At 48.4% G+C, this 13,311-nt stretch overlaps 1 protein-coding gene across 1 annotated transcript in view; it reads left to right on the top strand.

The window, feature by feature from the left end:
- Nucleotides 1–7,427: 7,427 nt before the first annotated feature.
- Nucleotides 7,428–13,311, top strand: part of ASIC2 (acid sensing ion channel subunit 2) — a 1,088,307-nt gene continuing 1,082,423 nt past the window's right edge. The window contains exon 1 of the mRNA XM_037809350.1: nucleotides 7,428–7,982. Within this exon, the coding sequence (XP_037665278.1) occupies nucleotides 7,428–7,982 (555 nt within the window). The remainder of the gene's footprint in view (nucleotides 7,983–13,311) is intronic.

Genomic DNA, 13,311 nt, shown 5'->3' with positions numbered 1-13,311 from the left:
AACAGTGATCCCTCTTCTGCTCACTGAAATCAAATCGGATAATACCTGCAAATGTGTTCCACATCAAAAGTGTGATAAACATTATTAGTGCTTCATCCATGGGATTAAAAGTTCCATGAAAGCAAAGACTAGGCTTTTTATATCTTGTACATTCCCTGTAGCACATATCACAGGGTTGGACACTTTAAAATATGTGTAATTAATTTATAGCAGGATGCGTATTGCTGCAGAGAAAAAAGATGAACATGCATATAAACATAGATGCATTTTTTTTCAATTCTGTTTTCCTCTTTCCTATTCCTATTTCATTACTGTTATTTTGTTTTATGAAGGAGCTAGGGGATAAATAATTTGCATTAAAATGAGTACATAAGTGCTCACATAGGAGATACAGAGAGTCATTGAACGCAAACAGGTACACAGATGAAGTGAGCACAGATCCATGCACACTTAAGCTCTTTTTGAAAGTGTAGATGAATAGAGAGGGGAGCAGGGTGGCTTAAGAAGGTGGGTGGGTGGGTGAAAGAGATTTGCTGAGTAAGGAGGTTGTGTAACAAAGTGACCGAGGTATACGAAAATACCACCCCCACCAGAACTACATGAGTCGTTACCCAGACAGAAGCTGTTGTAATGAGACACGTGGAACACAAGAGGGAGAGCACGTTCCACTCAGAAGCAAGGCAAGGACAATTTTAGCACTGCTTTTCTTTCACTGGTGTTCCCCTTCTACAGCATGCCAGCTCACCTATGGCCCAGGTGTGCTAATAAAGTTTTTGTTGAAAGCCTCTCTTTTCATTTTTCCTTATTTGTGAAGCAGTTAGCTCCAGGGATTGAGTGACAGAGAAAACAAACAGCAGTGGTTTCTTTCCTCTACTTCTTCCCCAGGGGAAAGAGGGGCAGAAGCAGGCTAAAAGAGGAGGGCACATAAAGAAACAAATGAGATAAAGAAAATTTAGGGAAAGGAGACATAAAACAGAGTTGGACAGAAAAGGGGTTGGGTGGGGGCAGACTTTTGCATCCTTCAGGAGAAGGGAAATGACACGAAATAAAATCAGAAAACCCCCCTCTTGGCCTCCTGGCCCTGGGTGCCTTCTTTTGCCCATGGAGTAGATTTGAGCCACCCTGCCTTCCTCTTTATAGAAGAGAGGAATTTTTAAACAAGGGCTGGACTAAGGGCCCTTCAGGAGAAAGATGGCCATGGTCAGCCGTGGCCCAGACACTGGCCTCAGCCCTCCTGGAAGGAGGTCAGCTCTTACATGACTAGGAGACTGCACGGGTCTCATCAAAGCAAACAAAATAAGAGAAAGGTAAACATCACGGATTCCATGCCAAAGGGTGGGTACTCAAAACACAGAACTAATTTTTGAGAAAGGATGAGCCCGAGGGTGAGGAATGGTTTGGAGGTCCTCTTGTGAATTTTATTTCTTATTCCACACTCAGAAACATTTATTAGACACCTACTGTTTATGTTATTCCTTTATGAGGTCATTAACCTATCAGGTTAGGAAAGTTGGGAGAAGCCGGTATTTGAAGTGTCAAGAGCAGCTGTCCATTCACAGGTGGTGGGAGTGACAACATTAACTTTTTAATCAAGTAGGTAAACAGCACTCAGTTCATAACCAACCTTAACTTCCTCCTGCATCCATTTTTTTTTGTAGCCAGTCCTCAATGCCAGGCTTTTCCAGTCAAATAAGCTCAGCTGAGATTCTGTAGGGGCGTAGACCCCGGCTCAGGACAGGACCCAGGCTTCCCATGGGTGAAAGAGGGCACCCATCCTAGCAGCTCAGAGAAGCAGCCTCAGTGTCAGAGAGTGAATTAATCCATGTGCTCAGTTATGCATTCGTTCTTACATTTCTGAGCACTTGCAGGGTGCCTTGTGCTATGGAGACAAGGACCAATACACCAGGAGGGACTTGGCTGGGGTGGGGGAAGGGAGTGGTGTGGGGGTAGGGGCAGAGGGTACAGGAGGGAGGGGTACATTCCCCAGATTCCCCAGGGATAACAGATAATTCACAAGGAAATGAGACAGGTTTCAGAAAATGATTAGTGCTGAGAAGAGAAGAAAGCATGTGATGTGATGGTGCATGGGGTGGAGAGGGGAGAAGGAGTGGCCAGCAAAGCCTCTCTGGGGAGGTGAAGTGCGAGTGGCAGCCAGCCTTGGGAAAAGGCTTTCCAGGCAGAGGGAATTGTGAGTGCAAAACTCCTGAGTCAGAAACACGCTTGGCATGCTTGATAAACAGGAAGAGTTGGCAGCCAGGCCTCGGGAGCACAGCTGACTCTGGGAGGGGTCCCAGCCCAGAGATTCTGAGTCAGTGGGCAGGGGAGTGGGGAGGGAAGGGAAAACGGGCAGGGATCTGGATGCTGAACATGTGTTGGGCAATTCTAATTCACCTGGCCCTGTGACCACACTGCTCCAGCAGATGGTGACGTGGGGTTAATGACCGGAATCCCAGATTCCAACTCATTTTTATCCAATTAACTGGGCATTTATGATTTGGTTAAGGCTGGTGTCAAATTGCAGCATCAAAGAAAGCTGGTGCAGGGGGAGGCCTTAGGAATGATTTAGCACAAAGGCGGAAAGGGCACAGAGATGTGACACGGTTTTCTGGAGGCAACACAGCAAGGAAAATCCATTCTAGGGCTCAGTGCAACTGGCAGCTGAGCCCCAAAGGTCTACTGAGGTGGAAGAGCTTCTGCAGTTTTCACTGGAAAGAGGAAAATAACACAAGAATAAAGAAAATCTTAATAAAACACTTGTTAAATGCTGAGCTTTGCTTAATGCCCCTCCCTTTCTTGACAAATTATTTGCTAAGTGTATGCAGAGATAACTAACCAGGAATAGTTGTATGAGGTGTTTATAAACCAACACATACTTTGAGTTTACAACAGTTGATCTTTAACCCTTCTTTATGGCAATAATGAGTCAGGAGGAAAAGTTGTATGTTGAGGATACTCCTAGTTTGAAATAATAAAATGATGCCATCTGTATTTTAGAAAAGAGCATTTGTAGTTTTTTTTCCCCCCTTTTAATTAGAGGGTGGTGGTGGCAGAGGCTTGTATCTAGCACCCATTAAATAGCAAATTAGCATTCCAGTTGATTGTAGACCTCAGCTCCCCTAACTCTCCTGCCTGTCACTATCTGCAGGAGGCAGGAGGTTGGACTCTGAGCTCCACCCCTTCCCCAGAATCTGGGCTCAGGGCAGGTCCTGAGTTTCCCAGGATGGGAGAGGGTCCCCATTCTTGCATCTTAGAGCAGCAGCCTTACTATCAGAATGTGAATTCATCCATGTGCTTATTAGTTCATTTATAAGTGAATAAATTTACAACAGAGATAGTATATTCTGAAGCAAAAATCTGGTCTCATGGTCTAATAAAGGGTTAAATTGGCCAATTTGCATATGTATTTATCTGGAAAGTTCTTTCAAGTAAAGACCTATTGTTAACCTTTGCCTTCCTTAAAAAGACTGTGATTACATACAATTTGGGTGATGCCTAAATTCTGGGCCAAGTAGACCCACTCTCAACCCAATGCCATACCCCCTACATGTACTCACAGTGCTAGGCAAATAGGGGTTGTAAATCTGATTCGAAGAGGGGAATGTTTAACCCACTGAATAACACAAAAGAATTTTGAAGGGTTGTGGTTTTCGTATAGAATGTACTGCTAACTGCAAACAAGTCTTATCTATTAAAAAAGTTCCTTCAGAAGAGCTTGGTAGAAACAACTTATTAGCCATTAAGTTGAATTGCTATATATATGCAGCAGCACTTCTTGAAGGATATTCTGTAACTCAGATGTTTCTTGTTCAAAGCTGGCACCATGATGGTCTGTACTATTGAGTTCTTGTCGATGCATTTGTATTCGGGTCATGGAACATATCCTCTGGACTCAGACATGCCTAGGTTTGGCCTGCCACTTTTTAGCTGTGGGATCTTGAGCAAGGAAGCTTGCTTCTCTTCATCTTGGCTTCCTCCTCTGTAAAATGGGCTTGGTAGTACTCCCATTTGGGGTTGCTGTGAGGACTACATGAGATAATGTCTGCCAGAGGTCAAGCATGGAGCCAAGTGCTCAGGAATGAAATAAACCATCATGGCTATTCTCTCCTATAGTCCTCCCACCCCAACCCTGAAGTGCTTAGCTCGCTTGGGAAAGCTCTAGTTCAAAGGGCCACTTCAGAAGACCTTGAGAGGACCTTGAGGCCATGGAAGGAAGTACAAAATCTGAGTGTGGAATGTGTTTGACCCTGACTGGGAAGGGTCTCCATCATCTTGGCTTGCTTTGGGGACTGTGACACTTCCAGACATGCAGCCCTCTGGATTAATGACATCTTTCTGAGTTCTGAATGGTTTCCCAATCAACTGGAAGGGAAAACCAACATCGAAAGAACATTCCCTGAGTAATTCTCAAGGGGAAGTATCAAGTGCTAAGTATCTACCTTGTGCTGGACACCTCATGATGGATATCTCATTTCATCTTCATGACAGTCCTATCCTCTAAACAAACCAGTGGGGAGGTGGGTAAGAAGAGGCAACTTTAAATGCAGGAGGAAGTAATCAGAACAACTCTGCGATCCATCTTTCCACACAGGAGTAAACATGTCTGGGATGTGGATTGAGAGAAAATAAGATTCTATGAAAATAGGAGGTTTCATGGGGAAGAGCAGATCTGAGTTGGGGTTGGGGAGAATGGCGTAACACAGCACAGGTAGGGTGGAGTGGACGGAAGATGGTGGATGTGGAGGAGCCTGGTTTCCAGCTTGGCATTGTGAATGCAAGAGCCCATGAGCAATTCTGCTGCTTCCCCTCTCCATGCTGTAGTGCAGGAGCAGGTGGCATACTTCTCTCTGCCTCCATCCCCATTGCACCTTGAGTTATCAACAGTAAGAAATGCATTTCATTCATCCTTGTTTCCCCAAAGCCAACACAGTGCCTCATACTGAGTTAGAGCTCAACACACTTATGAGCAGACTCATGAGCAAAGATTAGAGAGTCTTCCTAAAAGAGGGGGGCCTGAGGTGGGAAGAAATGGAGAAGAGTGATGTGGCTTGGTGGAGAGAACGGGTAGGGCTGCTTTATATGTGTGGAATGTGATTAGCTTTGAGGTGAAGAGGGGCTGATGTGTGTGCATGTGTGTGTGTATGTGTGTGTATGTAATGGAGAAGGAGACTTAAAAATACTTGCCACCTCCCTAGATTTGAGAAGCAGTGTTTTGGATCTGCTTCTGAGCCTGAATTTTGGAGGCAAATATGCACAAATCAAGTCCCAGCTCTGGCACTTACTAGTTTCCTCATCTGTACAATGGGGGTAATGATAAGAACCTGTTGAGGTTGTTGAGATGACATGTACTCTGACATTGGGACTGACACATGATAGCTCCTTAGTTAATTTTGCCTCCCTTGCTTTGAAAACCCCGTGCTCCATCTGGGCAGTCCTCCAGGCAGGAGTTAGGAACTCTGATACCACATGCATGAAGGTGATCAGCTTTTTGCCATTTGTGCTTACTTGTGATGTGTCTGCTGTTTGAGCTCCCACAATCAATAAGCCACTGATTTAATGCCACATGTTGCCGCAGAATGCATCTGGACACTGCTCTCAGTTTGGATCTGGGTTAGCAAGAGGCCAGATGCGACAGATGAATATTTCAGAGCAGATATAAACCAAGAGGGACATGCTCTAAGCTGCCTTCTCAACCATCTTCCAGGGAGCATTAATTAAGCCTGGGTTGCCCTGGGGACACCAGGTTGGCTCAACAAGGCACCTCCATGTGCTCTGCCTCATCTTGGCAGTGGTTAGCCACTCAAACTTTCTGTTCCTTTCCTCCTGATGGGGATGTGTAATCCCTGACTCAATAGTTTGCAGCCATTTGATCCCTGGTACTGGGCAAGCCACACCCACCTGCTGGAGGGGGCTAATTTCCAGTGGATTTTCAGGAAAAAGGAAGTAGGTGGCCGAAAGCCAAATCCTTTGCTCCCACCTATAGCTCCAGCTGTGCTTCCATCTGGCAAATCCTGGAGCAGAATACACACACACACACACACACACACACACACACACGTACACTCACACACACACCCCTGCCCAAATGAAATGCAGCCAGCCCTACCTGGAGCCCCAGCTGTCTTTCTTTCAAACACAGAATCCCTTGACAGCTATGTGGGGGTGGGCTACATGTTGCTTTTTCTCTGGGGCTTCTAGGAGCACTTCGCTTTTCTACCTTAGGTGGGGGGGGTCTCCTTGCATCCTGGAATGCCCCCCTCCTAGTTAGCATCGGAAGCACTGTGGTTTTACACTGCTCTCTTTCTTTCCCATTTTCAGCATCTCCTCTCTAGAGACCTCAGGTTGGGTCTGACCTGGGAGCCGTCATCGTGCAAAGGAATGCTGCCTCCGTCCACATACCTGGCTCATCCGAGTTGATCAACTGCTCTCCTGCCATCTATGGGGGCAGGGTATCATGTCTTCACTTCCAGGGATGGTTCTCCACCTTGATTGAGAAGCCCCCATCAGCTCACTCCAAAACAATGCCACAAAGAAACTTTCCTCCGCTCCCCCGCCCCCACCAGCCCTTTCTCCCCCGCCCCCCCGCCCCCCCCCCCGCTGAAGCAGCCTAGCCCCGAAGGGGGTGAGGAAGGCAGGCTTGCTCTGCGCCCTCCGGGTCTCCCTGTTGTTCCGGGAGACGGGGGAGAAACGAGCCCCCCTGCCTCAGCCCCACGCGTCCCTCCTCAGCATCCCCGGTCCTCGCCTCTCCGCGGCAGCGCGCTGCCTCCTCTCCGAGGCTCCAGCCGCGGCCGCCAGCATTTGGATTCCTGCCCATCAAAGGGGGCCCGGAGGAGGAGGAGAAGAGGAACGGAGGCCGGCGGCGAGAAACGGAATCTGGAGTCCAAAACATCATGGGGAAAGGAAGGGAGCAGCGGCGGCGGCTCTGAAGGCGCTGCCGCTCCCATGGACCGCAGTGCATCAGCGCAGCTGCCCTCGCACCCCCGAGGACGCGGAGCCTAACGTGGGGCATTATGCGCTGGTTAACAGGCTCCGAGCTGCCGAGCGACTTGTTTTAAGCATTTTCTCCCTCGCTCTCGCTTTTAATCTTGTCTCTAGTGGCGTGTGTAGGGGGGAGGACTTTATTTCCATTGGCTAAGCTCTCCCTTCCCACCCACATCTCTTCCACATCACCTTGGTGTCTCCCTAAATAAAACCAGCCCTCCTTATCGCCTGGAAAAAATCAGGAGCTAGAGTTTGAATGGGTTCTATATAAACACTCACCCCTGCCAGTGTGCGGCTGGGCTCTCAGGATAAACTCAGGGGCGTCTGGCCCGAGGCTTACCTTGTATTCTTGCTTGAACATCAAGGTTTAAGCACAGCCCCGAGGACTGGGAACTCTTCCCCGAAATTTGATCAACCTGAAGCCAGTTGTGGAACTGCACAGGGTCCCGATGGACCTCAAGGAGAGCCCCAGTGAGGGCAGCCTGCAGCCCTCTAGCCTCCAGATCTTCGCCAACACCTCCACCCTCCACGGCATCCGCCACATCTTCGTGTATGGGCCGCTGACCATCCGACGGGTGCTCTGGGCGGTGGCCTTCGTGGGTTCCCTGGGCCTGCTGCTGGTGGAGAGCTCGGAGAGGGTGTCCTACTACTTCTCCTACCAGCATGTCACCAAGGTGGATGAGGTGGTGGCCCAAAGCCTAGTCTTCCCAGCTGTGACCCTCTGCAACCTCAATGGCTTCCGGTTCTCCAGGCTCACCACCAATGACCTGTACCACGCAGGGGAGCTGCTGGCGCTGCTCGACGTCAACCTGCAGATCCCGGATGCCCACCTGGCTGACCCCATGGTGCTGGCGGCCTTGCAGCAGAAGGCCAACTTCAAACACTACAGGCCCAAGCAGTTCAGCATGCTGGAGTTCCTGCACCGCGTGGGCCATGATCTGAAGGATATGATGCTCTACTGCAAGTTCAAAGGGCAGGAGTGTGGCCACCAGGACTTCACCACAGTGAGTACTTGGCTTTCAGCTTACTCTTATGTTTGGGCCTCTTGAGAAGTGGTGCGCCGATGGCCTCCTGCTTGATTTGGGGCTTTGTCTGTGCTTTGGAGCAGGAGAGAGAGCATTGCCTCAGTTGAAGGCCAAGAAGTTAGTGGCCAGATTTGTTGGGACTGGTTGTAGGAAGACCACTTGCTGGGATGGAGCACTGTTGTCTGTTCAGACATGGAGGGTGAGCCCGGGTGCTTGCCTTAGGGGATCACTTTTCCGTATGTGCTGAGTCGGCTTCCTTCCACCCAGGGGGCGGAGGCCAGGGTTGTCGTGGTCCAGGGCACTTGGTGTCCGAGCTGTATGATTGGAACATCTTGTCATTGACAAGGTAGTATTTTCTGTCTTCCTCTCTCTCTCTCTCTCTGCTCGGAAGTGGCATCAGGCACTGCATCCTGTGGGCTGGGCTGGAGCTAAAGCTGCCAGAGAAAGGGGTGTGGGGCCCCAGGCAGCCTGGGTGGCTCCTGTGGCTTTGGGAGCTTGCTGGAGCAGGTGATGCTGTGAAGGTGTGGAAGGCTTTTTGTTTCCTCTTCTTGGTGGATTGTAAACTCCATGTGGGGAGAGGAGAGGCCGGGGACCCTGGGTCTCCATCTGATCTGCTGGCAGGTTGGAAGCAGAGATCCTCCAGGGCGTTGGGGTCAGAGATGAGGGTCTGGGCACAGGCACGTGTGCAGGATTGTCAGGTGAAGCAGACCTGGCTGGCTTGTCTGGGAGCTTCGGCTTGAAACTCAAAGCCTCGGTTTGCTGTATGTACAATCACTTAACGCGGATACGAGGGGAGTGGTGTGGGGAGGGGGAGAGCAGCTGTGGGATTGGAAAGCCTGGAGGAGGAGTACAGAGTTGAGTAAAGAGGAAAACTGGAGGGGGATGTGGTGTCACATTGAGGATGGGGATTTACTGGAGGGGGCAGATTAGGGAAGTAGGGGAGGTGAGCTGCTGCTGCCAGTGCTCTCTGTTTGCCCAATTAGTGGGCTCCTAGGCATAGCTTGGCATAATAGGAAAAACAGCAGTGGCAGAAATCTCCTTGCAGCCTGGCAAGTCTGGGGCTTCAGGGGCTGTGGGACCCTCTGGAAGTCCAGTGTGGCTGCTTCTCCCATAGCTGCGGTCAGGATCATTGAGAGTTCTGAGTCTCTGAGCCTTGAGCCGAGATGCAATTGTAATTTCAGGATGGCAGGTGCAGTGGTTGCAAGGGGCCTGGGCTCTGTTGTCAGCTCTTGTCTGGGGTCCTCTGCCTAATTAAGACATGCTCTACTTTTCCCGTGGTGTATCCATTCCCCACCCCCTCTCAGTTTCACTGCCTACCAGCCTCTTGCTCTGAGTTTCTTTTAATGCTGCAAGCAGTTTCTGCCAGCAGCCCGTGTGCTTGCTGTTGGCGGTCTCTGATTCTGGAAAAGCCCAGAGTGCCGGAGGCATTGCCTCTCGCATCCTTATGTGCTGGATCTCTGTTTCCTGGGGGAGCTGTTTTGTATTATCTGTTTTAAACATTGTGTGGAATAGCACAGCAAAATCAGCGGTAGTGTATATTAAAGATGAAGCAAGTCTGGGCTGGGGGCAGGGACCAGGCAGTATTGGAAGCCCTTCTAAATGGAGGAAACAGGATCCTAAAACATGTTGTGCACAAATGATGTCTTAGGTGGTTTGGGGAGAGATGTGGAAAATGCCTCATTTGTGGAAGCTGAAACCATCACTGCATTCCACCCCATGCTTTCCAGCACCGTGGCAATGCTCGGCTTCACCACTGCACCATGCGGCTTGTGTATGCACTCAGCTGTTCCTCTATCTGCCTGAACACACATGGAAGAGCAGGGCAAGAAAAGACAACAGGGAGAGGGTGGCCCTGAGAGAAGCTGCAGTTAAGTAGCAGCCTCTGGTCTGAGCTCTCAAGTGTCCTCATGTCCAACTAGTGGCTCCCTGTGAAATTATGACCAAGTTCCATTTAGAGGAGGAGGTTCTTTGACCCCTCATTTGCACTTGGCCCATCATTTGAGTCGCTGGGGTCCCAAAAGACCAAAGGTCAGGCCTTAAAACCTTATCTGAGCCCTTGACTTTACCAGGGTGTCTCCCAATTAGTGAAGTGGGCTGTGGATAAGGTTTATTACTCAGAAAGTGGTATGTCACTATCTGCTATTCTCACCAGGTTCAAGACTGATCTGGTTGGGTGTCCCTCCTTGGACTGAACTACATATATAAGTAGCCCTGCTTGCAAAGGGGATGAGCATCAGGGCTGCATCTTCAGGCTGGTCAGGGAGTGTCCAAACGAGAATAAACTGCAGGCAAGTTGGAGGGGGTCCCAGGTGGGAGGCTGATCTGCTCCCCCAGGGAGTCACAGTGCATATCTCATGGAGCATCTGTTACAGCCTCAGTGTTATAAGAGGTAACAAGATGCTAGGCTTGTTCCAAGACCTCGCGGCGAGGGGTGATCCTGCCAACTCACTCTTTGTCTCCCTGTCACCTTTCAGCTCAAGGTGTACAGACAGGGAAGCTTGGGCTCCTACCCCAGAAGAGAGCAGGGAGCTGGGTAGGTGGTTGCTGAGAAGCCCATTCACTGGCCTTCTCTTATTCACTGTCTCCACTGAGTTTTCCTCTCCACTTTGGGTGATGTTTTAGGCTCTGGCTGAGTTGTACTATGCTAGGTGGCTTCTTTCTCTGAGTGCCGTGGCTGACTTATTAGAGAAGTTAAGTATCAGGGAGGGATGTCACCAGTGGACTGGTTTTCCTGTTTTTCTTTTTTTCTATGAAGGCAAACCTACTGGCATCTCCAGGGCTAATGGTTTAGCATAAGCTTTCTTATTCCATGCTCTTAGCTGGTGTGCAATGAAGTACATAATACCCTTTAATTAGTGAATGAGCCATGATTTTAGCAGAGTGCAAGAAGGCTGTTTGTGCAGGTTAAAATCCCCAGGAAGCCAGGTGTGGAATGCCGACTGCCATGTAGACAGGTGTGCTCAATGCTCGTGCAGGTACACTCTTAGCCCTCACTAGAGACAACCTGACTTCGGTTGGGCACCACTTTTCCTTCGCGGGGAAGCAGAAGAGGGCTTGCATGTCATAGCATCTACTCAGGGGAGATTGCCCCTTGCCTACTGTGGAATGAAAGGGGTGAGGGTTTGGATGGGATTAAGGAAGTTTGGAGAGGTACCCAGCCATGATGTTGGACAATAAGTCAGAGGTCAAGGTTAGAAGTAGGAAGACATGGATTGCATCCCAGCTCCATCATTTTCTAACTTATTCCTTGGGTAGTATTATGTATCCTCTCTAGGTCTCTACTTGCTCATCTGACTTATAATAGTAATATGTAAGTGACTCACAGGGTGGTTAGGAGGTTCAAACATATAAGATGTATATGTAACATATATGTAATGTATATGTACATTGTGATTAGTATTAGTAGGAGGGTTATGATTGTCCAGCCTACCTGGCCTGTTCACAGCAAACCATAGGAATCCGGCTTTATAAGTAATGCTGTGAAGAATGAAACCAGGGAGAGAGAGCTGGATGTTTTCTGTCTGGAGCCTCAGATTAAAGCTCACTGAGATGGGCTTCCACAGAGTGGACATTGCAGTAGGGTTCAATAGCTAACTACTGCTGGCAGGTGTCAACCTCCCCCTGGGTTTGTAACTAGCATGTGACTGTTTCCCATGGTTTCTCTGCTCATCGCAGTCGAGTCCATCTGCCTTCAAGTTCAGGAATGCAAATAACACTTCAGTTTGCACTTTTAACCTGATTTCCATAGTTGCATTGTATTTGTACTTCGAACTTGAGACTTCTTGAGGAACAGTATTTCTCCCTTTCGTCCTAAAAGAAAGCTCTCTCCACAATGAGGTCTTCTTAGAGGCACTTAAAAGAGTTTTATTAATCGACATCACATAGCATTATAGAGATGGTGGTGGTGAGGGTTTAGGAAGCCCACATCTTTGGAATTCTTGCACAAAGCTGGATGGGTCTATCATTAATCTAAAATGACCTCCTGTTACACAGAGAGCACTTGTGTGAAGACTGTGGGTTTTGGGGAGAAATCCAAGTTGGATTGTGTAATCTTGGCCAAGTTTCTTGACTCAGTTTCCCCGACTCTAAAATAGGAATGATAATACCTATGACTTAGGGTTGTATTGATTCAATGAGATGGAAATGTGTGAGGTCCTAGATGGCTGGAGAGGGTAAGCCCACAGGAGCTACTGACTGAACCCAAGCCGGACTCTGGCTCTCTTGATTCCCAGTCCTGTGTTCTTCCCACTTTGCCTTACTGTGAGCGCAACAACAGCTTCAGAGAACAGGCAACTGCTGTGTCCTCATATGTTCTCATAATATGTTGAACTTTCACTTCTGAGTTCCTGTGTTCATATTGTTTCTTTTGCCTAAATGTCCTTTCCTTACACACCATCTTGGCTTCCAGTTTCCAGCTTGGGCTTCTATACTCACCCCCAAGAAGCATATCCTGCCCCAATCCCTGACAGGCTGGGTGACCTCTGTACCCCTTATACAGCTTTACCGCCCTGTGTTATGTTTGTTCACACACACTGATCCCTTTGCTAATCAAATAGAGCACCTGCTATACGCAAGAGACCCAGGATACAATGCTGCTAAAGATAGACTGGATCCTCACCATCACAGGGCTCGCAGCCCATCTCCCATCCCTCTAGATGGGGAGCTGGTTGAGAGCAGGAATCTAGTCTCATTACCTACAGACTCTGCACATACCGTGCCAAACAGAGGGCTTGCCTACAGTATCCAGGAAAGGTTTGTTCATTAAATCGTTACTTGTTGTTTCCTAAACTGACCCAGAATCCTTTTCTCCTGCACCTCTCTCTCCATTTTTTAAATTTAATATCCTGTTCTCATATCACTGTAGCCTTCTCTAGGAAACCATCACCACCCTATCCCACCTCACTACCATGATCTAAATTAGTGTCTTCCCCCTCTGCTTTCGAAATTCCTCCTTTACAGCAGTCATTATGCTTTTCCTTGCATTAGAATCACAAAGTGTTTGGGCTAAAAGGACCTTAGAGATGATTTAATTTAGCACCTGAATTGTTTAGCCACTGAGAATTTTCACACATTGCATATTTTTGTCTCCTCTCCCTGTTAGACATGATGTCTTTATTCATCTTTGTATCTTCAGGACCTAGAACTGCTTAGCACATAGTAAGCTCTTAAAATGTGTCTTCAGAGTTGTGTTAAGTATGTTTGAAGCTTTTATATCAATAGCTGATAGAAAGTGAAGTAGCTGTTTCTTGGCTTCCCTTTTCAGCACAGGTAATCAGGGGTCCCCCTATATTGGGGATTTGTCCCATTA

This window comes from Choloepus didactylus, chromosome 18 (assembly GCF_015220235.1).
Source record: "Choloepus didactylus isolate mChoDid1 chromosome 18, mChoDid1.pri, whole genome shotgun sequence".
Classification (NCBI taxonomy): domain Eukaryota; kingdom Metazoa; phylum Chordata; class Mammalia; order Pilosa; family Megalonychidae; genus Choloepus; species Choloepus didactylus.
The sequence above is the reverse complement of the archived record's forward strand: the minus strand, read 5'-3'. Positions and strand labels throughout refer to the sequence as shown.